At 40.3% G+C, this 24,989-nt stretch overlaps 1 protein-coding gene across 3 annotated transcripts in view; it reads right to left on the bottom strand.

Moving 5' to 3' along the window:
* Positions 1–19,934, bottom strand: part of HPSE2 (heparanase 2 (inactive)) — a 577,000-nt gene extending 557,066 nt beyond the window's left edge. For all 3 annotated transcript variants that reach the window (XM_060034305.1, XM_060034306.1, XM_060034307.1), the window contains exons 1-2: positions 19,532–19,934; positions 16,478–16,635 (exon numbers count right to left, since the gene is read on the bottom strand). In XM_060034305.1, the coding sequence (XP_059890288.1) occupies positions 16,478–16,635; positions 19,532–19,821 (448 nt within the window). In that variant the 5' untranslated portion in view covers positions 19,822–19,934. The remainder of the gene's footprint in view (positions 1–16,477; positions 16,636–19,531) is intronic.
* Positions 19,935–24,989: the final 5,055 nt, after the last annotated feature.

Raw genomic sequence — 24,989 nt, 5'->3', positions numbered from 1 at the left:
CTTGCAGAGGGTAGGTGCTCAAGAACTGTTTATTGTCTTTCTTTCAAAGAAATTAGGGCCACTGACACCAATTAAGAGATTGCCAATGGGAGGGAAGCCCAAAAGGGAGGGGATATCTGTATGTATATGGCTGATTCATTTTGTTGTGCAGTGGAGGCTAACACAACATTGTAAAGCAACCATACTCCAGTAAAATTTAATAATAAAAAAAAAGAGATTGCAACTTTAGTAGATGGTCTAGACTAGGACAGCAACAGTAAGACCAAAGGAAAAGTAAGAAATACCAAAGGCAGTCAAACAGGCAGGAAGGACATTTAGCATTGCATCAAAAAGGTTTTATTATACTCACGAACTAAAAGAAACATTCTTTTAGGGATAACCAAAATATGGTATATCCATACAGTGTAATATTGTTCAGAAATAAAAAGAAATGAAGTACTGATATATGTACAACAAGGAGGAACCTTTAAAACATTATGCTAAATTAAAGAAATCATTCCCAAAGAACCACCTATTGTGTAATTTCTTTTATATGAAATACCCAGAATAGGCAAACCCACAGGGACAGAGGTATATTAGTGGTTGCCTCCATCTGGGGGGTGGGGGAGATTGGGGGAGATAACTAAAGGATGTGAGGTTTCCTTTTGTAGTGATGAAAATGTGATTGTGATGGTTGCACAACTCTGTGAATATACTAAAAGCCATTGAAGTGTATACTTTAAGTGGTACGTGAATTGTACTGAATGTGAATTATATAACAATAAAGCTATTTTAAAAAGATTAAATAAGACAATGCTTATAGCACCTTGGAAGTGCTCAATAAATGTAGGCTGATGATATTACTAATATTGTTGTTTCCAGAAGAAAATACATTTAATGTCAATTTTTTCATGCATGTAATTGATGAGAATCATCTACACTCTTAATCTCAAAATTATAAAACCATTATGTAATACAGAGGAAACGTTAAGAAATCTCAGCAATGGTCTAATAACCTAAACTCCGATAAATATTTAAAACAATCAGAAATAATAACATTTATAACAATCAGAAATAATAACGGTGATACCAATGAAGTCTTCCTCAACTACTTCAGGTGAAGTTTACTGCTTCTTCCTCTGTAATTTATCTATTTGTATTTCCATCACACCATTATCTATTGTATATGACATTTTTCCCACTAAAGTGTGAGTTCTATCAGAGCAAGGACTATGTCCATTTGTTTTTGTATCCTTTGGGAGAGCATATTGCAGTGCTGGCACACAGTAAGTGCTTAATAAATGTTTATTGAATGAGCATTTAACTGAAAATTCGTGGATTTTTTGCCTGAACTCCTGTTTCGGCCTCCCTAAAAAAAGAGGAGGAGAGGGTTTTGAAAGGTGACCAAATGAACAATTACAACTCACATCTCTACATGACTAACAAATGAAAACACCTCAACAAGTGATGTTTTACTAGTTTTGCCACAGTCTTAAACTTCCAAGGATCTCAGGAACAGGGAAATAACCTGAAACAGGTTATTTAGCCCTAGGAAAACCCTGAAAAGTTTACATAATCAACCCACGATCCCTGCCATCACTACTAAAGTAAAATGGATGAGAAGCCCCTCCTAGCTCCTGATCTTGCTGCTGCCTTTCAGTGAACATTTCCCCCTTCTGGCTACCATAAGTATTAATATTAGTAACCTGTGTAGGAAAGCCTTGTTCCTCCAAATGTGGTCCCGAGACCAGCAGCATGGCAAGACTGGGAGTTTGTTAGAAAAGCAGAATCTCATTTTTAACTATTAGATCCCCAGGTGATTCACATGCACATTAAAGTTTAGGCTTTACTTCAGTAGAGTTGGCTACTATACCTGGTCTCTAGATTCAGACTGTCTAGACTTGAACCCCACAACAAACACGCTGAAGTACCTTAGGAAAATCACCTCACCCAGAGGTTCTTAACGTGATGTACACTTTAGAAACATCTGGGGAGATTTTTTTTTTTTTTTTTTTTTTTGCGGTACGCGGGCCTCTCACTGTTGTGGCCTCTCCCGTTGCTGGAGCACAGGCTCTGGACGCGCAGGCTCAGCGGCCATGGCTCACGGGCCCAGCTGCTCCGCGGCACGTGGGATCTTCCCGGACCGGGGCACGAACCCGCGTCCCCTGCATAGGCAGGCGGACTCTCAACCACTGCGCCACCAGGGAAGCCCTGGGGAGATTTTTAAAGATCACAATGCCTTAGCTCCACTAGAGATTGATTTAATTAGCCTAGGACCCAAATTTTTTTTTTGCGGTACGTGGGCCTCTCACTGTTGTGGCCTCTCCCGTTGCGGAGTACAGGCTCCGGACGCACAGGCTCAGTGGCCATGGCTCACGGGCCCAGCCGCTCCGCGGCACGTGGGATCTTCCCGGACCGGGGCATGAACCCGCGTCCCCTGCATCGGCAGGCGGACTCTCAACCACTGTGCCACCAGGGAAGCCCAGACCCAACATTTTTTAAAGCTCCCCTAGCTAGGGGAATGCAGCCAGAATCACTAATTTCTCTAAGCTTCTATCAAATGGGACAGTTTATACCTGCTTCAAGGGGTTGTAAGGAAAAAATCTTATCACCTTTGAAGAGCTTTTGGCCCAGTACTTGGGATGTATAAGTGCTCAATAACTGGTAGTTATTATTATCAGACCTGGAAACCTGGAAATGAATTGTCCTATAGCAGGGATAAAAAAGAACAGACTCAAAATACTAGTCTGGTCCCGTCCTACAGGTAGGTACCTGCCAAACTCATGAGGTACAAAAGAAAGGACACAGTCAAAGAACTCATTATCCCCGGGACGAGCTCTCTTAGCAACCAACTGTTGATTGAAGCTTCAAGGAAACTACAATGTGTCAGGTAAGGGGCACCATCTCTGCAAGGTGTCAGAAAAGGCCAGCACCTTAATTTGGAATGTATTGATGGAGGGTGGGGGAGCACTATTTCAGCAGTTCTGTAACACAGGAAATCCCTCTTACCACACCCTGATTTACACTGATTCTTGATACACACCACATGTGTCCTCAAACCTCTTTTTCCCGTCCCCCCAAATTTTCAATTGTTCTGTTCCACATTTAGGTGATGAAAACTTAAAACCTGTGGTTATAACTTCTATGAGAAATTTCATTTTGAAAGCTTTCTAAATTTCAACTTTACTGCCATGAGGGAAACAGAAGAAACAAAAGACCTCAGTCATCCACTAACACAAAAACCCCTAGTGAAGACATTTAATAAGTGTAAGATTTCTGCTGCAAGCTGTTGAAAATCCTGACCTTTGGACTGGGGTATCATTCATTTGCTTCTACAAATGTTCTATAAAACAGCAGCATTTATTTTCCTAATGGTTTCAAGTTATGTTTACTTTCACCTATGGGTTTTAACTTGGCTAAGCCTGGACTACAGTTTCTTTTGAATCTACAGCTCATTGAATTTAACCTGAGTCTACTCTTCCAAAAGGATTCATAATGGCCAGGGAAATAAGTCCACAATCTGGTTTTTTTTCCAACAATTGCAAAGAAATAAACACCCAGATGAAAAGAGTGTACCTATTAGGGCACTGAGAGATACACAAAGATCCACCTCAATGGTGATTACAAACATTTTTTAAAGTGTGCATGGTTTAGTGACTACCACCAAAAGCTCATGTTCTATTTCCAGCTCCTCTGCTTACTCAGTACGGGCCTCCTCTGTGGTAAATGAAACCCTCTCACTGGATGCACCATGATAGCTAATGAATGTCTGAACTTAAAAGGCTTTTAAATTCTTTGTTGGAAGTCTCCTCAGTGATACTGGCACCCACAGAGTACTCTCAAAAGTCCCCTCTGTGCCATTCTCTGGACTAGTTCTAACCTCACCCTGGGTTTGGATTCCAGTCTCAAAGGAGTCTGAGTTTCAGGTGTCAAATCTACAAAAATGGCATCCTGAAGCTGGTCCAGAAGTTTATCAATAAAGAACAGTTCAAAAAGAATCTGGGACTAAACTAGAGCCTAGCACACCTACAAGCAAACACAGCCTCTCACAAAGAAACAACAGGCCCATTCTAGCCTTCCTATTTCAGATTGGCCCAAACACTGCAGAACACAAGTACCCACCTGGTTCACTGAAGTAGAGTGGAGGGATTATCATTAGCTGTGTATACCTCATTTAAGAGTATCAGACTTGAAGACAGAGGTACTGAGTTCTAATCCCAGTTCTGCCACTTAAAAGCTGTATTACTCTGAGCAACTTTTTTGAGTCTGTTTTCTCATTTATAATATAGAAATGCCAAAATTTTAAATAAACTTACTATACACAGCTCCTGTGAGGATCTGAGGAGTTTTTATAATTCTATAGTTCTATAATTCTATAGTTCTTTAAATTTTAAAGAACATTACAAATGTAAAGTGTGATTATTTTTCTCCTGCAAGCTGATTAGGGAGCTATTCAAAAATGGCTACTTCTGCCTTCTTTAGTCTGTTTCTCACAAAACATTGTGTGAGGTCTTTATAAGTGTCTCTTCTTTGGCTGAATAGTATTCAAATTCAGAGTAGCTTTAAAAGATGAGTGACAGCTAGGATTTCTTTCAAATCACACAGTGATATACTATTTGAACAAAAAAGTTAAAATATTTTTAGTGTCACTTTCTATCTGTATCCAAAACTTTTAAAATCACTTGTTTTACAAAAGAAAACTGTACTTTGATGCACAGGGTTAGTTTTGCTGTGACTGTTTTCTTGACATTTGCTCAAAGAATGCATTATAGCTAAAAGGATTAAAATGGATAAGGGTGGTTAAAAAGACATTGGGGAAAATAAATAATTTAGATCAAGTTCCAATACGAAAAAGATATGATTCTACAGCACTGCTTTGTTAGAAACTACAGACAAATAGCAAACAGAGAAGTTCTTGCAAAAAAGTACCAATGAATTAGAAAGAATGGTTAAATTACAACTCATCCACATATGGATTATTCTTTAGCCACTGAAAAACAGCCCATAATTTCTGACTAAAAGGTTATCTAGATAAGCAAGTTGTACAAAAATGCAACTCCACTTACACATTTAAATTTTTATATACATATGTATGCACAGAAAAAGGTCTAAAAAGGTACATGCCAGACTGTTGAAAGTGGTTATATCTATGATATATGTATTATTGAATTTATATTAATGAGCATGCATTTCATTGGTGTTAATAAAATAAATAAAAAGCCTAAAACTTTAAAAGTAAAAATATGAATAAGGAAGTTAAGCATTAACCAGAAATAGACTATGAAATTTTTAAAAAGCAGAAACAATGAATGGAAGAGCTATTATTCTTTTTAGTGTATTAAGCTACCCAATAAATGGCAAATAATCACTCAACAAGTATACACTGAAGAACTACTAGGCAAAAGACAGCTACTAGATGTTGTAGCAACAACAAAAATGATAAAATCACTACTGTCACAGTGACCTATAATCTAGGGGTTAAGCCAAGTCTACATGAACATACACAAAAAGATACCTGAGAACATTGAGGCAGAATATGAAAATAGCCAAAAGAGTGATTTTTATACAACAAATACCTTGGAAATTCAGGCTCAATAAACACTTCATGAATGAATAAATGAGATCGTGAAGAATTCATAGAGAAGGAGGACAAATTTGAGCAGGGTTCTGAAAGACAGGAAGAATTTAGAAGTGGGTAAAAAGTGGGCAGACAGATGATGGAGTGCGAAATCCGGAGGGTTAGAAATTAAGAGAATAGCAGAATGAGTAGGAGCTCTGTGACAGGAAGCTACACCATCTGCTTGTGAATAAACTCAGGTTCCTGTGGGGAAGAGGAGAGAAGAAGCTGGCCAAGGAAGGTGGGCTGACTCTAGAGGGCCTTGGAAAACTGGAGGAGAATGAGGAGGATTTAAGTTAGACAACGGATAACCTTGAAGGTTTCTAGCTAGGCAGTGACAGGAGAACGTGGAGCTTCAGAAAGATTAATGAGGCAGGAGGATGAAGAGAGGCTGGAGAAAGGGAACCCAGTTTCCTTAGACAAAGATGACAGAATAGATGGGAGACGAAGACTGCCCAAACCAGATGGAAACAGACATGAGGTAAACAATCATAATTTTCATTTAGCCCCATTCTCAAACTTTCAAATCAGACTCAAGTTAATATAAACCCCAGAGGAAAGGCCTTTGAAGCTGTCTTGGTAGAAGAATGAGGAATATTGTGCTGTTATGCTATAATGGGGGTGGTGAAAATCACCTACTTCATAGTGAGACTGTCCTGGATCCAGCCACAGCTCTGCCACTTACCAGCACAGTTACTTACTTTGTGTAGAATATATAACCTCTTTACTCCATAGTTTCTTCATTGTAAATGGCTATAAAAGTGATCTCTACTTGAGTTTAACAAACTCTCAGTTCAAAGAGAAAGATAAGGAAGAGAGGTATGAAGGAAGGGTTTTCTTGAAACTTCACCCTTATCAGTTCCCTTTACCCTTCACAAGGTTTCTCTGGCCTCAGAACTTGAAAGAAGAAAAATGCAGAGTATGGTTCTAGTATATAAATAAAAACAAAGTAATTCTAAAATTGCCCAATAATTTAATGGTAACTTTCCAACAACTTTTTCAAATATTCTTATTTTTCTGCTTTTTTTCCTGCCATTTCCCTTACATCAATGACACTGTTGATCCATTTCTAGTATTCTTTTCAATTCATCTGCTTCCAAAATAGTTCTATCCCACTGGATAGAACTAATAAGTTCTATTCCATTGGATCAGATGCTGTCCTATTCCTTCAAATGTCATAAAGTGTGACAATCATCTCTTTCAATTGTTCATGTGTCTCCCTGTGATTATTCTTTTGCTGTTTTCCCTAACAACTATTTTGTGTCCTAACCCACTAGACCTTTGAGGGAGGGTCTATAGCACACATTTTTTTTTACTGCTCCACGATACTTAGTATAGGGCTTTTGAGTGCCTGATACATGAATAGATGAATAAATGAAATAGTGAATGAACCAAAGACTGGATCCCTCTTATCTAAGCACAGTGAAGAGAGAACAGGACTGGGTTCTAATCCTGGTTGTACTAACTACTGATCTTATGACCTTAAGCAAGTCACATGTCTCTTCTGAGTCCCTATTTCTTCATATACACACACATACACACGTGCATGCTCACACGTTTGTCAACAGATTGATTTAAGAATTAAATGAGATACCACATGTAAAACACAGTAAGAACTCAATAAACAGTAGCTGTTATTAGCATTATTATTATTTACCCTTAAGGCCAGGTCAAGCTCCCTCCTCCTAGGCACCAGTCCTGACTACTCCAGCTCTCACTTAATCTCCTTCTCTGAACTTCTATAGCCCTTACAGCTTGTTCTACATCCTTTAACCTTTGAATATATCCTATCTTGTTCCCATTGCTATTATTTCCTACATGCCTTGTATGTCTGAGATCTTTGACTCACAGAATCTCAGAATTAGATGCTACAAACAGATAATGTGGTCCATTTTCTTCATTTTATGGATAAAGAGGGCTTCAGGAGGTTAACAATTTGCACAATGACACATTTAGTTAGTAGAAAAACAAGTTCATTAACAGAGGCTCCGCTTAAGCCTTCAGGTTTAATGGGTGATGTCATTCATTGAGTCCCTGCTCCCCAACTCTTTACCTAGGTGGCCTTGGGCAAGTTATTTAACCACTCTGTGCCTCAGTTTCCCCATTTGTCAAATGGGAAAATACTACTTTCCTTATAGGGTTGATAAAAGGATTAAATGTTAATCTATGTAAATTCCTTAAAATAGTACTTGACACATAAGAAGCACCCAACAATGTTAGGTAATATTATTATATTATTACTATTATTAAGCTGCAGGGGGAACATCCATTCTTCCATAGTATTTCAAAGATAATGACCCAAATCTGAGCAATTTAACTTTTGCATTCTCATCTTCCATCTCTCAAGGTGTTTCTGCCTTTCCAAAGCAAGTAAAAAATAAGGTCCTGGTTTAATCCCCAACTCCCTCAATACAAACATACGATACAGATATGTACCCCATCTTTTCTAAATATGCAGCTTATATTTTTCACTCTTCATTCTTCACCACACAAAAAGCAAAACACATGCATTAAGGTTTGTAAATAACATAAATTTTTGTTTGACTTAATGTGTCTGTTCCATGCAATGTGATGATGGTTATCTATATGGATTTTTATGTGTATGTCAATCCCAGTGTGTTTTGATTGTAAATTCCTAGAGACAAAAACGATGTCTGCTTAAGTCAATCAAACATAAATTCTGGGGCACTTGGACTAAATTAGATCAAGTATTCAGAGCAGAATTTCAGAAAAATTTAGAGAATGAGAGAGGATTAATGAGGATTGGCTCAGCAGAAGGCTTAATGAAACAGGGGACTTGGGCAGAGCTTTGAAGGACAAGTAAAAATTTTAATTCAAGACAGAAAATGAGTGTTCGAGGTAGAGGGTATACTATGAGCGAAGTGGAAAGGCTTAGCAAAGATTATTCTGACTAAAGTAGAGTGATGATACTCAAGAACATTGAGAAATTCTATTGAATATGTAAGACCAGAGCACTTTGAGAGTACAGTTCATGTTCTATTCCTCTTGGGTAGCCCCAGTATCTTGACTAACCTTGGCATTTGGTTTATAATTTAAAAAACATGTATTGAATTAAGCAAAATTACACTGCTTTTCACTGTACTTAAGTGAAGAAAACTGATCATGAAACCAAAAGACAAAGGAGTTCAACAAGGTATCTATACATCCTATAGAACTAGCCTCTAGTCTACAAATTGTATTTACTTTGCCTACATCACCACCATGGACAAGTGTAAAAAATAAAACACACCAAATTCTTTCATGCTCATATATTCATATGCTCTGTCTCTCTCTGTCTCTGTCTCTCTCTCTCTCCTTCTGTCTCACACACACACACACACACACACACACACACACACAGTTCAGAGTTCCAATCCATTGCCTCATAGATCTAGACAGCTGAAAACTTGAATAAGGTACTAAGAAGCACAGAAGTTAAGAGTCTTAATATTTAATCCATTCCGATGAAGGATTCTCAGAAGAGGCTCCTGACTCTACGAGCCCAGACCATGTGACTGGCAGGCTAAACAGGCCCAGGGAATTTTGAAAGAAACTTCTTTGCTTCCATGATGTACCCATCCCACCAGGAGGCCTTGGGAGGACAGGAGAGAGAATATAAATAAATATGGCAAGAGAAACAGTGATATTTGGTATTGGCAACAGCAGCACAATTTGTGTTGTATAGGAACACATAACTCTTTGTGGATTACCTTTAGCCCCAATGATCAGGTGATAAATTATACAAATGTGGTTGTGATTGAAAGACCTATTTACTAGACTATTTGATTCACTGAAATTATTTAAGCCACCTCTACAAGCAGCAGACCAGAGTTTCCAGATCTCCTCTCTACCACTTCCAGCACTATATAGATCCACAATGACTAAACTGTGACTAAATGGCATGATAACTATATCTTTAGATACCACATTCAAATTCACAGGGGTACAGTGAGCTGCAACTAGCACTCAGGACCTGGTACCAAATTTCAAACATTATAGAAAATGCACCCACTTTGTTTCCAAAAGGCAGAATAAAACATATATAAAACTTCAGGTGATTTCTGACACCCTTTAATACAACATTAAATTGTGTCAAATCCTTCTAAAGTTGCTGGTAGACAAATCATGAAAAGCCAAATAGTGGCGTTGGAATGGAGGCTTTTCTTGGCCTAAAAATCTCTAGAAACTGCTTTTGACTGATGCTGCTGAAGTGATAAGAGTTCAGGAGTATGTAATTTGACAACCATAGCTGGGCCTCATTCATCCTCCCAGCCTCAGCATCAAACGGGCCTGGAGCTAGCTGCCTGCTCAATGAGTAAATTCATGAGTGAATAAATGTTACAAAGTAGTAGCCTGTTTTTACTCTGTGAAAGAAGGAAGGGTAACAAAAATTATCAAGCAAATTCTAAAACCTTTATTTTATATACCCTATAAGAACCGAATTAATTTAGTTTTAAATTATCTGTCCTTCAAACATGCTTCATAACTCAAACTTCATCAAGTTCAGTTATAACACACTTTAGCTAGAGTATATGAATGTGTGCAATGATTTGGAAAAGAAGAATGGGAGAGGGCAAAGTCATTATCCATGTTGAAAACATGTCCTTCCCCTCTCCAATGGAGTAAAAGAACTTATAATAGCCTCTATTTTCCTATAGGGCCAATTCCATTTTACTATGCTTAAAATTCAACATTCTCATCATCTGATCTGGATTTACCCAACCAACCTTTACTCTCACACATGTACTTTCTTCTTTTTTAATTACATATTTTGGAGCTAACAAAAATACATTAGCACTTCTTAAAATTCAAATTAGACATAATTCTAGAAATATGAGCTTTTCTTAGAATAATTTCTAACATGTGCTTTTCATAATTTTTAAATTATAAACATTACTGAAAAAAATATGCAAATAGGCTTCTATAAAAAAGAATCTGTTATGCTTCTAGCAACATGAACTAATATAATTTCTAACATGTACCTTCTATTAGGCAGGTGGTCTCCTTATTACCCAAACACATATTTAGGCTTTGCCTCATGCTCTTTCCCTTGAATGAAATGTCCTCTCTCATCTCTACTTCTCCAAAGTCTAGGCATCTTCCACAAGGCCCAACCTAACTCCCACCTAAGTCTGGCCAGTATTCATCTCTACTTTTCCTGTCATATCCTGGCAAACAATTTTGTTCCACTTAGCACTTGTGGAACAAGTGCTGTATTGTCTTTGTGTTACTCTTCAGTTTTATCATTATAAATGTTATCTCACTAACAAGCTATTAGATCATTGACAGCAGAGACAGTGTCTTTTGAAGGGGAAAGGTCAAGTATTTTGTAGAGTATCCTTCAATTTGACTAGTGTTTTCTCATATTTACAGAGTTATGGATTTGGGGAAAGAATATCACAAAGGTGAAGTGCCCTTCTCATCACATGATATCAGGGAATACATGATATCAACATGACCTATCTGCTGATGTTAACCTTGATCACTTTGTTGAAATGATATCTGACAGCTTCTCCACTGTGAAGTTACTATTTTCTGCTTTATAGACTCTCTTCTTTAGAAACAAGTTGTTAAATCCAGCCCACACTCAAGGGGAAAACAGAAGTTCCACATCCTAAAAGTATCAAAGTATTGGTGGTCCTATGCTAAAACCACCACAATAATTAATTAATTAATTAACATTATGAGAGAGATGCTTTGAGGCTATGCAAATATCGTGCTTTGTCTTAAACCTCGCCTACTTATTTTAACACTGATTAGTGGATCTTGCCTACAGCAATGATTACTGTTGTGCTCTAATGTTGATATAGGGCTGTATCTTTTATTTATTTGATAATCTGCATTTTGTCCAGCATGAAACTAAACACAGAGCAGGTAATCAATAAACACTTGTTAAATGTAATTGGATTTCAAGAAACATTTATGTGAAATAAAGTGAGATAATGAAAGGTGGATAAGTTCAAGGCAAATATGTATTTTGGCAGTTGTGCTGTTCTTATGTCATATGTCTTGATTGATGGAATGGGAATAGAAAGATAAAGAATTAACTACCTCACCTCTACTAAAACTAGGAGAACTTCCTGGAGAAAGGAAAACAATAATAATAGTCATATAGTGCCTTAAAGTTTACAAAGTGTACTCCACATTCATTATTTAGGATTTCAGAAGCTCTCAGAAGAGAAAATTTTCAGGAGACGAAGATTGAAAAAACATTTAAATTTGTGAAAAGGCACTATTAATTTGGGAATTGTAAAATTAGGTGTAGAAACTACATAAGGTTAACCAAGAAAAGCAAAAGTAAAGGCAAAGAAGAAACAGATACAATAAAAAATAGTGTGGGTCCAGTGCAAGGCTTTAAATCAGGTGGTAAAGTTGATTTAATGCACAGTATAAAACCAAGACACTTAGACTACCAAAGATAAAGAGTACATAGTTAAAATAATGAAGTATGTCATTAAAATAAATATTAAGAATGGACTTCGTGTGAAAATGCATTGAAGGTGAAAAATGAATGGAATCTTTATGTATGTGTTTACTCATTTCTTCATCGGTAACCTCCATTTTTCCAGTGCCTTTAACAGGCTCTTAACCTAGTATGCAGCCAAAAATATTTGCAGAAGTTCTACTATGTGTCATACATAATGCTAGACATTTTAGGATATACAACAATTAGATATGGTCCCTTCCTATAAAGAATTTGCATTCTAATTGAAAAGGTAAAACAAAAATACATATATATATGTTTAACTTTTCATATATATATATGTGTGTATACACACACACACACACACACACACACATATATATATATATATATATGAAAAGTTAAAAAGCAAAACAAGGCAGAAGGGGCCAAAAGAACAACATAATGAGAAAGAACTGCAATAGTCCAGAGAAAAAAGAGATAACTATGAAATGACCTGTTCAGGAAGGGCTTGTGAAAATAAGGGGCATTTGCAATGGGTCTTCAAGAATTGGGTGGAGTGGGTGGTGAGAGTTTAACAGAGCCAAGAAAAAGGCATTTAAAGCACAGATAGAATGGCTGAACAAAGGGGGTTGAGATAAAGGTGTTTTAAGGAAACAGTGAAAATAAAGCTGAGCTGTAATAAAAGTTTTATGAAAACATAGGGTACAAAAGGTAAGCTGAGATTTAAAAAGGCTTTGAATGCCAAGTTGAGGAGTTTGAACATTTTCTGTAAGCAATCCAAAAATAATCGAAGTTTTCCAGCAAAAAAGTGACATGATGAATATGATATTTTAGAAATATTAAGCTGGCTTTTGATGTGCATAATAAATGGTGTATATCTTGATTAAAGATATGGTTATGGCAGTAAAGAGACAGGCATACAAATAAATCACACTGAATATACAACAAAGAGACAGACTGCAGCAAAATAAACTTAAGAACAAAAGATTAACCCAAGATTTCTTTGTTAGGAGCAAGAAAAGCATAACATCACATAGATAGGCAAAGGGTAAGACTCCAAAATATGAAGAACAATCCTATTTTTTATTTCCTCCATCATCATCATGTTTATATGAAGTTCAAGTTGCCTACGCTAAGAGTGGAATAAGTAACTGTATTAAAGGACTAACTAGAGAAGTTCCCAAAGTTTATGTAAACAGTGACTTTAGAAAGAGAAAATGCAGCTGCATTAATATGCTTTAAAAGTTTTTGGAAAATATAAGCCACATGACTTGTTAACTGCCCTATTAATTCAGGGGGAAACAACAACAAAAAATCACATCGAGGTAGCAATATGAATGAATTAACTAGAAAAGTGTATGTTACCCAAGCTGGAACTATCAGTTCATTTTAATGTTCGTATATAACAAAACTAAAGATTAGTCTCTTCTTTCATTACCACACAAAAAAAATAGCCACCCTATGTTCTCCACCTCCATTCCTTAAAGACAATTCTCCCTAAAAATTCTCCCTACATTCTCTTAATCCTCTCAAACAATTCCCTAATTCTATCTCCTTTCTTCTGCATAAACTTTGGTCTACCGCATCTTATTCACTCCTTAAACCCACTTTAAAATACAAAACATATATGTTATAAATTTCCTGAAGCTGCCTTTAATAAAAGTAGGAATACTTAGCCTTCATAGTGCTTTGCGGTTGACAAAATATCTTATACAGATACCTCTCAGAACCCTCACAGAAGCAATGCAGAGCAGGTATTATCACATCCATATATTACAGAGAAGCAGCAAGCCCAGGGCCACATATTCGTAAGTGATAGAGCCAGGCCTGAAATACAGGCTTTCTGAGTCCAAATTCCATATTCTATTCCCTATGTCACTCAATTTCATAATGTGCCAGTAGCTGTATCTAATTATTCAAAATGTATGTTATTATTCTATATTATGTTTAAGACAATACATCCCTTTTTTAAAAAAATAAGGTACTTATGCCAAAATGCCTATTACAGGGCCGTTTACTGAGAAGACCTAATTATTTTGAGAGGCTCATTATGATGACAGTTATCACTGGATTAAAAGTGACAACTGAAGTATAACATTTGCAAAATTGCTGAGACTATACCAAAACCATTTTTGCCTTTAATTCTGCAATGCAACATGCAACAACAAAGACAATATGGGTGATTTAAGGATATGTGAGCATCAAAGGGCAGAAACAGGGCACTCCTACTCTCTTTAACTGTGCTAAGGCCTCAAATACTGATATAGTTCAGAGCATCTTATTACCAAGGAGACATAAATCAAAAGGAGTTCAGCTAGGAGCAATAAAACAGATTAGTGTTGGGAAGGACTGACTTTAAAGAAAGTTTTAAAAGAATTAAATCCAGGTAGTCTAGATAAAAAACAGCTATGAGGAAAACTTTTTTTGAAGCTGACACAACAAAGAAATTATTTTGAAGGTAAATGTCTAAAAAAATGCAAAGAGGAGTAACCAAATATTTAGAGAATATAAAGGGAAAATTCAGGAAAAATTTACCAGTGAAAACCTATGGGACAAAAAAACTCTCCCACAGGAGTGGTGAAAACTACACTCCTAGAGATATTTAATACTATGTTGGACAAAACGAGAAAAGGATTCCATATGGAATGATCCTGTACTGAACCCTGAAGTGGTGGAAGGATTGAAGATGACCTCTTAGATCTTTTCCGTTTCTGGCTTTTTCCTAATTCTATGAAGTTTTATGGGGCACGGCCTTCTGCCAATATCCTTTCTCACCATGATGCCCACTTTCTCCTTGTACAAAGGGAAACAAATTGTATCCTTCATTTTAAGCATATCTCCCACTCTCAATGAATAGGTAATATAATCCGAGGTACAAGTTTGGGAGAAAAAGGCTAATTCCTAAACTTATAATAGTCCTTTTTTTTCCCACAGTGGTTCCTGGGGCTCTTACAAGTTTTTTCACAAACTAAAGAGGAAGTAGTTCAAATGGACTCAAAGAAGAGCTGTTTCATCAGGAAAACCATTAATATTCTCCCTTCTTGTATCCGAACACAGAGCTGACAGTGACCCTGGGAGCTATAAAGCCCCAGGTCAAATTACCATCAGAGCTGCTGTTCAGGATTATCTTTTACCTTTCAGCATTTTATGATGAGTGACAGCAAAATCTACTGGCAATCCACATTTTTATAGCAATGATATTTACCTTTGAAAAGATGTAGCCTTAAACACCTACACACTTTGCCAATGCTGTAAAAGAGTAAGTCTAATTCAGGATTCAAACTCAAGAAGCCTCAGTCTTGCCCTCTTTCTCCAGTCTGGCACTTTAAAAAAAAGGTTTCTCAGCCAACCTTGAAATAGATCCAAACTCTCCAGAATTCCCATTCAGTGAAAGCCCCAGAAAATACAAGGGCTTTTCCTCATTTTGCTGATTTATAAGGACAAGATGTAACAAAATCCAGGGAGCTCTGAGAACATGTCCCTGAGCCCTTTAAAAATAAAACTGTAGCTCATGTATGAGAAGGGACAACAGGGCAGAGATAGCTCTCCAGGAATGGACGCTAATGCCTCTTCTACCCAATCTAAACAACCTCAGTGGGTGAAGACCCATCAATTGCCACCTTGCCCATTTGAAAGAAACTCTGTTCCTCTACCCACACAGCAAGTTCATAGTTATTAACACCAAACCCTCTAAACAATTTTCTTAAATACCATTTTCATTTTTCCCTAGTAAAAATGAGACTGTTCAAAGACTGTAAAAAGATTGGCCTCTCACACTGGAATAGGATCTCGCATTTTCAAAAGCCCTTCCAACACTTAACTCATCTGATCCTGGCAGGAAAGGCTGGCATTTATAATCCCATTTTGAAACTGAGAAAAAAAAAGTGCAACTCTGAGACTGCAACTCTGAGATTAGGCAGTCTAAAGAAGAACCCACTGTGAAAAGTTTCAAACCTTCCCAACAATGGACCAATCTAAAAAGGATTATTCCAGAAAACTTTAGAGTGGGATTCAAAAGAGGCTGAAGCCCTCCGTAGCCTCATCTCAGCAAAGCAAAGAATAAGAAAAACAAAAAGGCACTTCCTTTAATTTTAGAAAGGAAACGTGACCCTGCCCCTTTATGAACCTGACTGGATTTTCTCAAGAAACCCACTGCACCTTCTCCCTATAGGACTAGCCAGTCATAAGTTTTGGCTACTAGTTCTCGGCCTCTGAGACTCAGCCACCGAAGAAAGGCCAGCAGCCTGGACAAGGACAACCTGATGAGCCCCCTTTGTGTAATCACGTCAGGAATCCCACACTCCAGTTTCCCCTCGCCTACAGCTACCAGTTTTTCAGGTGAGCTTCAACCTGGCCCTCCTCCAAATCTGCACCCCACACGCACACATACCGATTGCTGGCTCCCACTCCCCAAACTTCACCCACCCAACAAGAGTGGGGAGCAAGTTTCTCACCATCCTCATAGTTTTTGAGATAGTAATCCGGGCCGGGGCCCCCACGGCTTTTTGCCGGGTTCCTCAGATTCTGGAACTGCAGGAAGTCGGTCCTTTTGCCCCCGAAGCGCAGAAAGGCAGGTGAAAGTCCCCGGGCCAGGGTCACCAGACGCTTGGAGCTGCAGGGATAGAGAAGGAGAAAGGAAAGGATCCGGGGGACAAGCGAGAGGATGCGGGGCACCAGCAAGGCCCTCTTCCCACTCTCTGTGGAGTTATGCCTGGCGCCCCAGTCTGCCCATTCTTGGGCCATGGGGCTCCGGGAGCTACGCCTCCCGCGCCCAAATGGTCGTGGCCCCCTCCCTCAGGCACCCCGACGATGCTCACCAAAAGTAGTATTTACAAAGAGTTAGAGATTGTGTTTGTTAATAGTGTGTGCATAAGGTGGGGGGTGCCCTTCTGCTGAGAACACGGGACTAAGGCGCAGTTGCGGGGCTTCTGCCCCTGCCTGAAAAGCTCTCCCGGAGGAGACGCGCAGCGCACGGACCCCGGGCTCCGACTTTTGCCAAACTTCTGGGCTGAAAGACGGGATCTGCCTCCTCTGCCCCAGGGGCATCGCAACCTCCATGGAGAAGGTGAAACCTGCCTTCTTTCTCTCGGATCATGCACCTGAGGTCAAGTTAATTTTTTTTAATGCCAAAGCTGATTTTCCTTTTCCACTACCTTATAACAACTGTATGCATCTCCCAAATCCCTGAGCAAGAGAAATTCCCGGGGTAAATTCTTGCCTTTCTGAGAACACTCCCCAGCCCCGCCTTGCACAGTAAAAGCAATGCCTCTTTGGCCCCTGAAATAATTCAGCCCGATCTCAGGAAAGGTAACGTTCTCCTCTCCACCCCCCGGGTTGGGCTCTATCATTTTTCCTTCCCACTTGGGGCCATTTGGAAGCTCTGAGGAAAATGAAGTTTGCCGAAATGTGGAACCTGCACGTAGTAGGAGACTCGAGGGGCATCAGAATACTATTTACACCTATTTAGGTTCAGGATTTCCATAAATAGGTTTTTCAAAAGCCAAACGCTGCTAATTCGGGAAGGGGTAGAGAAGGAGCAAACAGATGCTCTTAATGCTAAGGGCATCAGCTGTTAAGTTCGGGGTCTCTACGTTATTTTTAACGCTTTGCTGCTTCAGGTTCTGAATATCCAATCCAAATGGTACTAAAGAGTATCTTAATGGCGGTGGATAAGAGAAAACAGAGAAAAAAACAGACTCCAGTTTTACAGTTTCTAACAAAAGTCGTGGCCGCCTGGAGAAGTCCAGTAGCCGCCGGAAGGATCGCTTGGCCGAGGACTCCGGCACTGCGTTACCCGGCGGGCGCAATCGGCCGTCGTGTGGGCCCACGGCGGGCGAGGAGACATCCGAGCGAGTCCGGCCCAGCAGAAACGGCGTTTCCAACAACCTTCCAGCCGGAAACCTGCACAGCCAATGCAAATACGCCCCACCACGGCTTCTTCCCCGAAAAGCCGCCTTCCACAATCTTTTCTGCGACAAGCATTTAGCGAGAACATGAAAGTTTGTTGTTGTTTTTAAGGTCAGAAGCAAAAGAACCCCGAAGGAGTCCGCGTAGCTAGAGAAGCGCCATGCAAGTGGGGCGTGTAGTCGCCCCCCACCTCCCGGACGAGCTCACAGACGCGCGCTGCTGCACGGAAGAGCTTCCGAGGAGGAATCCGGCCGCGCAGAGCTGTTCCCGCCCTCCCAGTGGAGGCGCGGGCAGGAACCAAAACGGCCTCGGCGGCGGCCACAGCAACCACTCAGTCCTCCCGCAACGCTCGCTCCACGTGGAAGAAGCGCCCCACACAGCGCCTCCTGCTACCTGCCGCGTCCGCTGACCTGGCCGAGGCTAAGGAAACCTGGAGAGCTGAGGGGCGGGCGCACGCGAGAAGCAAACTCGAATTTCCCAGAGTGAAAGATACTCAGGAAAGGCGCGGCGGACGCGGCCTCAGAACAGAAAAGTGAGACTGAGAGCTCTCGGAGCTCTTCGAGGGAGCCCACAGCTGAGGCTCCAATTTGGAGGGAAATTTTTTTAACTCAACACTTGGATTCGACATTGTAGACTTTTTTTTTTTTTTTACCCTGCAACTCTGTCCCTGTTGGGAAGGGATCGTGGTTGCCTTACTGCTGAACAGTAACAACTGGGGAGAGGGTGAGCCCAATTAGAGTCCAAGCCCTAGAGTAATGCAGGGTCCATAATCACAAAACTCCCGGCTTCCTAATCCACCAGTGCTGGATTCAGATCTCCGAAATATCCCCGGGGTACTTCTAGGACACTTTCCGCTCTTCTTATATACGCTATGACCGGAGCGAGGACTTTTTTTTTTTTTTTCTTTAAAGAAAAACTAAACTATGCAGTTATCGCAGGAGATTTAAGGAGTAGGGACTGGGGGGGACCATTCGATCTATAAAAAGTATCTTAAAAAGTCCTGAAGTCTGGAAAGGACAGCGGAGGATATAAAATTAAAAATCCGAACCAACTTGCCCACCGCTCAAGCCTCTGCTTAGATTCATTTTCTGTTCTGGGAGTGGGAGAGAACTGACGGAACGATCTTTCCGTGGAAAATTCCACTTTCGTGCGATCCCCGCTTAAACACTCACAGACACACGCAGACAGGCAGACACACACACACACACACACACACACACACACATATATCCCTCTCGGGTCTTTGTTGTTCAAGACCTTTTTCTTCACTTTTGTAACTGCCCTGAACCTCTTCTTTCTTTTCGGAAGTAGACGGGGAGGCTAATTGTGGATATATGTAAGCACAACATTTTTTCAGTCATAACTGGTAAGTTTCTGAAATGCCTTCTGCATTGCAAACATGTGCATCTTAATAGAAAACACTGCTTTTCTCAATCACCAGTTACAGCCTCAGCAAATATTCCAGGAGGAGGAAAACCTTTCTTCTCTTTGAGAGATCCGCTTGGCTTTTTTTTCTTCTTCTTCCCCCTTTGGAATGGGGGGATAGGAAGGGGTGGGGGGTGCTACTTTAAAAAAAATGATCCATGAAGCCCCTGCCTTACCTTAAGAAATCCAGCCAGCCATCATGAATGATGGACGGATCCAGCTGCAGAGAGAGGAAGTTCTCATTGACTGTCCTGACTGGGTTCTTGGTGCTCACATCAAGTAGAATCAGGGTCTTTTCCTTCAAACCTGGAGCTCTGTCTACAGGCAAGGGTCTCCTGTCTCCAGCTTGGGAGGAAAGGGAGAGATGGAGCAACAGAGCCAAGATGAGAGCCACCGGGGCTAGGCACGCGGGGGGGCGGGAGTTGCTGGAGGGCATGGCTTCAGGAAAGGCACAGAGCACCCTCATTAAATCCCTCTGATTTAAACCTCTCTTCGTACAGGGTCTCGCTGGTGACTAATTGTCCATATCTAAAGTGTGTGTCTGTCTGCCTTTTTCCCCCCTTTTTTCCCCTTCCTTTTTCCCCCCTCTCTCTCGTTTTTTTTTTTTTTTTTTTTTTTTTCTCTTCTTCTTCAGTGTTTTGGTGCTGGTGGAGCGAACTCACGCCCCTAGCCAGCCTTCTCAGAGACTCGTGCCAAGAGTACTTCACCAGCACCGCCCCTTTAAGAGATTTCAACTGCAGACATTTTTTAACTTTTTAAAGGTAAGGTGAGGCGGGGCGGGGGAGGGGGGAGTAACAGGAAGGGGTGGCGATGTACCCTCCTGATTTAACCCTCTAGGGTCGGGAAGCGGACGGAGGGATCGAAACTGTACAGTTTTAACATTTGGGGTACCGGGCGGGACGTCTTGTTTTTACTTCCCTCCCGGCAAGGCTCTGGGGAGAGCAGTTCTAGCTGCGACCCCGACGCGAAAGCCTCTGCGCCAGTTCTGGGCGTGCTGGAGTAGGGTCTGCACCAGTCGCGCGCCTATTTGTCCTGACAGCGTCAAGGAATGTCGTCTGCTCCAGGCCCTTCCCTTTGGGTTGAAGCAGCGAGAGCAAGGCTGGTTAAGTTGCAGAGGGGTCCTGCGGTGGCGACTGTGATTCCTGCCAAAGCACCGAGGGCAGACGGAGACTCCATGGACCCAAGTATGGACCTCTGCGACGCGCTGGGCAGCAACACAGAAGCCGCCCTCTGACCTGACAGGGCCCAGAAGGAATACACAGAATGACCAGGTCAAAGAGTTTATCCGCCCGTAGGGGAAAAGGGCCCAGGCTGCGCGTGGCTCCGTTCTGCCTGCAGCTGAGGCGAAAGTGTCTTGGGGGTTCAATACACGCTGACTTAGGCCAAGTCAAAGCAACCCTGTCTGTCCTTGGCTAGTCTGGGCGGCGCTGCGCCCATCTGAGCCACTGCTTGCCCACTGTACTCCACTGCAGCAGCAGAGCTACCCGCCCAGACCCTCCTCTAGGTCACCCTGGGCTTATCCCTCCCGAGGGGAACTGCGCCTTTCTGGTCCTGGAGAAGAACAGAGTGATGGGTTTTCAAACTCGGCCCGGAGCCGAAGCGAGAATCTGCCCACACGTAGCTCCTGGATGCTCGAGAAGAGCCAGGAGCTGCGCGATGCACCACCCGCCCTAACTCATGGATCCCCCACCCACAGCACCTCTCAGATCGAGCCCTGGGTCCCCAATTAAAGCGTGGGAAAGAGGCCAGGCCTGGTTTGCTGCAGTCACATCGTCGGGCTCCACTTTCAGCTTATTTCTGGAACAAAATGGGGCTTCTACTTGGCAGATAAAGAGAACTACTTTATGCAGTGTGGGTACGCAGGAGCCTCCCAGGGCCTCCTGATATCAAACAGGCAAAACTCTTAAAATGCAGAGCTAAGGTTTCCCCCAAGGGTTCGTGAGCCAAGGGCAGTATCACAGCCACAGAAAAACACTGAAATGGCAACCTGCCTCTCCTTCCCTCCCCTCAGATAGGATTAAGGAATCTGAAAAGGACTGGAGTAGATGACTTTCAACTGAAGTTCCCCGAGGAGCTTCTACCAAACTAAGCAACCAGGAAATACAGAGCTTAGGTTGGGTTAGACGGGGAAGTGCCATGAAGACCTTCTAGAAGGTCTCCATAAAATGAGGCCAAAGAAAGAAAGAAAACCCAAAGCATATTATTTAATGATTTTTAAAACCAAGATGTTAATATACTGAAGAATTAGATGTGGGCTCTGGCCCTAACGCCTGCTTCGTTCAGTTTCTGAAAACTTCTAACATACCTAGATCCTCTAAAATATGTGTGCGTTTCTGTGTAGGGGTGTGTGGTATGGTGTGAGTTTCAACAGAAATTATTGTATTTTTTAAATGTGCACTGAGCACCGCCTAGAGATGGTGACAGCCTGGGGAACAAAGGTTTTTATTTATCTTTGTATCGCCAGAACCAGGCACTTAGTAGGCATTCAATAAATGCCAGTGAGCTAAATTAATGGTAAATCAAATCATGCTCAACACACTAAAATCATATACTGCTCTCAAGAAGAATGTGAAAATAAATACATACTTTTATCTGTCACAGTAAACTGTTAGGTTCCTGTTCAGTAAGTTGTTTTCCCAGTTATTAGCATTTTCCTGGTTATCTCCTTTAGGAAATACTTATCTTGCAAATTCAGAAGCCATTAGTTCATTGCTTATATTCAAAATTAAAACTAATTACATATTTTTAACAAGGAGCCAGATTTTCCAAGGGCCTAAACACCCTCTGGATTACAACTGAATGTATTTTCAGAAGCCACATTAATTGCGACCAGAGGAAGACCACCTGAATGAAATAAAGACGTCACTCACCCACTAGATGTCTATAATTAATGTGCCTTTCAAAAATACCTACTCTTGTGACTAAGAATGAACTTGGGTATAATGAGAATCTGCTTAATTATGAATTTTATCCACAGTTTTTGCTACTAACCTAACCATTCAGTAATTTTTTGGTGGCCTAGTTAAGTTACTTTAACCAGTATTTAATGTTTTCACCAGAACCTGTATGTAGTATAAAAATCAAACCCAATAAAACAGTGCTTTTTTCCTAATTCCTGATGAAAACCATCTCTCTAGTCTGGCCACTGAAATTCTATAGGCATGTCCAGCCTCAGGACATCAAGGCAAATAGAGTGATTCAGTAACATTTAAGGAGTTCCAGATAGCCCTGGTTGACTCTGAGATGACCTGATTGTTTTGTCCTTTAGTCTGGTTTGGGTGTAGTTCTCCAATGGGCTACTCTTTACAAATAGGACCTCCCTCCCCATATCATGATTTTTGTCTTCCTCTCATCTAACCCTAAATTATATTCTGTAAGTAGCTTATTATTGTGTATATTAGATTGATGCTTCTATCCTATCTTCTGTGTGCCAGGTGACAACAGTCTGTACCTCTGTTCTGCCTTAGATTGTAATTTCCTAGGGGACAAGAATCAGGCCTCTGTATAAAATATGAATTATTGGGAACTAGATGCACTGAAGTCTCCTTGGAAATGTTCTGCCTGGTGTTACTGAATGGTCCTTATAGATAAATTCTTTTAATATCTAGGAGTCTTAAAGTCCCAGATTTGTAAGAAATCTTGAAGATTAACTGGTCCAGTGATTTCTAGACAATAGGATTTCAAAATAAGTATCAGTGTGGAAGAACTGACATATATTTGCCAAATTTTTATTTTGTCTAGTAAGGACCTTAAATCTGTCAACTACTTAATACTATTTTTTCCCAAAAGAAAAGAACGTTTTAACATCCAAAAAAAAAAAAAACAGCTGAAATATGTCAAAATAAAAAGTGTATAAACTGAATAAATTTAGCTTCATGAAAAATCACTATAATGTTTTATCATTTCATCTCAGAGCAGTGGAAATATGCCAGTGACCAACATGGGTTCTAGGACTGGTGGCTGGGAATAATGATATATCCTGTATTTACGGCCAAATTCTACTTTGTAGCATACAGTGTACATACTTTTTAATGATGGTCATCTTGACTACAATAATTTCTTTCCATTCTCCTATGCTTTTTTCTCATTTTTAGCTTGTCACAAACTCATTGACTCCCTTTCCTTCTATTAAACATTCAAAGCCATGGTTATATCTATGCCCTCTTTCCCCTTCTGAGAGAACTATACCTAAATGTCTAATAGCTAGAAAAAAAATCCTTCCACCATAACTGGGACTGGGAAGCATGAAGCTATAGCAGCCAGTCCACTGTGTCATTGCTGCCTGTGTATTTGTCCATGATAACTACTATTTATTGAGATCTTACGGTCCAGGCATGGTGCTCAGGACCATTATCTTACTGATCTTCTTGAATAACTCTGAGAGGTAGATATAATTCATTATTACCACCTAGTTTACATATGAGAAGATGGAGACTCAGACTTGTTAAGCAACTTTCTCATGGTACACAGCTAATAAGTGGCAACAAGGATTGAAACCCAGGGCTGTCTGACTCCAAAGACTATGTCTGTGTTAACCACTACACTCTACTGTTAGGCTAAAATATTGCATTCCCTCTAACAACTTGTCAGCTTGTTCCAACTTTTCATGGGAAAACCTTGGAATAAGAGTTGGAAGACCTGAGTTTAAGTCCTATCTTTGCAGATTCTAGCTTTGTTACCTTAGGTAATTTTTTTTAACTGTTCTAAGTCATAGCTGCCTACTCTGTAAAATTAATATCTTAGAGTAAGAATTGAATACGGTTATGCATAGAAAAAGTGCTTTATAAATCCTAAAATATTATACAGTTGTGCTATTTGTTTCTTGTTATTTCTTATTCCTTCTCCCACACTTGCCACAAATATATTCCCTTAACTGACAACTGGAGCAAGAATTAAGCTATATATAAATAACTTAGTGACAAACTTGAAACAAAAGGCCAACTCTACCTAATATGTCAATAAATGCAGTAATAAAATGAGTGTGTACCACATATTTTAACCCTGCAGGCTCTTCTGCCTGTGTTTAGCATATGACAAAGGAAGAAAAGTTAAGTAGGTTTTATGTGCCTTCTTCAGTTTTCCACTGGGAGAGGGCAGACAGGAGTGGAAAAAGGACAGTACTGGGAAATGAGAAAGACTGTGTTCTCCATCCTGCTTAGAGGAGCAAGGGATAGCAACACTTTCTCCATATGAAAAGTTGAAGGGGAAGAGGATTTATAACTATGATTTTTCTACCTTATTATATAAGAAACTCGAGCTGGATGATTTTTGTTCCCATTGTTACCATCAAGCAGTAAACTTATGTGGGGAAGATCATAACCCTAATAGATGTAGTTGACTCATTAATGAGTTCAGTTTGAAATCCCTTAACATTTTTGGAGGTAGGGATGACAGATATTTGAGAAACTGCTATAGGTAAAAAACCAAGTAACAGAAAAATACATTAAAATTATTCATGTCCTTAGTCACACTCATTGAAGAGATGTCCTGTCTGCCTTTTGTACATTCAGGTAAGTCCTGAAAAGCATCATGTGATACTGGAAATTGTACCAGCTCTGGAGTTCAAACAACTTTGATTAAAACCCAGTTCACAACTTAATGTCTGCTCATGTGAACCTCTGGTGAATAAGTCAT

The sequence above is a fragment of the Delphinus delphis genome, chromosome 16 (assembly GCF_949987515.2).
Source record: "Delphinus delphis chromosome 16, mDelDel1.2, whole genome shotgun sequence".
NCBI lineage: Eukaryota > Metazoa > Chordata > Mammalia > Artiodactyla > Delphinidae > Delphinus > Delphinus delphis.
The sequence above is the reverse complement of the archived record's forward strand: the minus strand, read 5'-3'. Positions and strand labels throughout refer to the sequence as shown.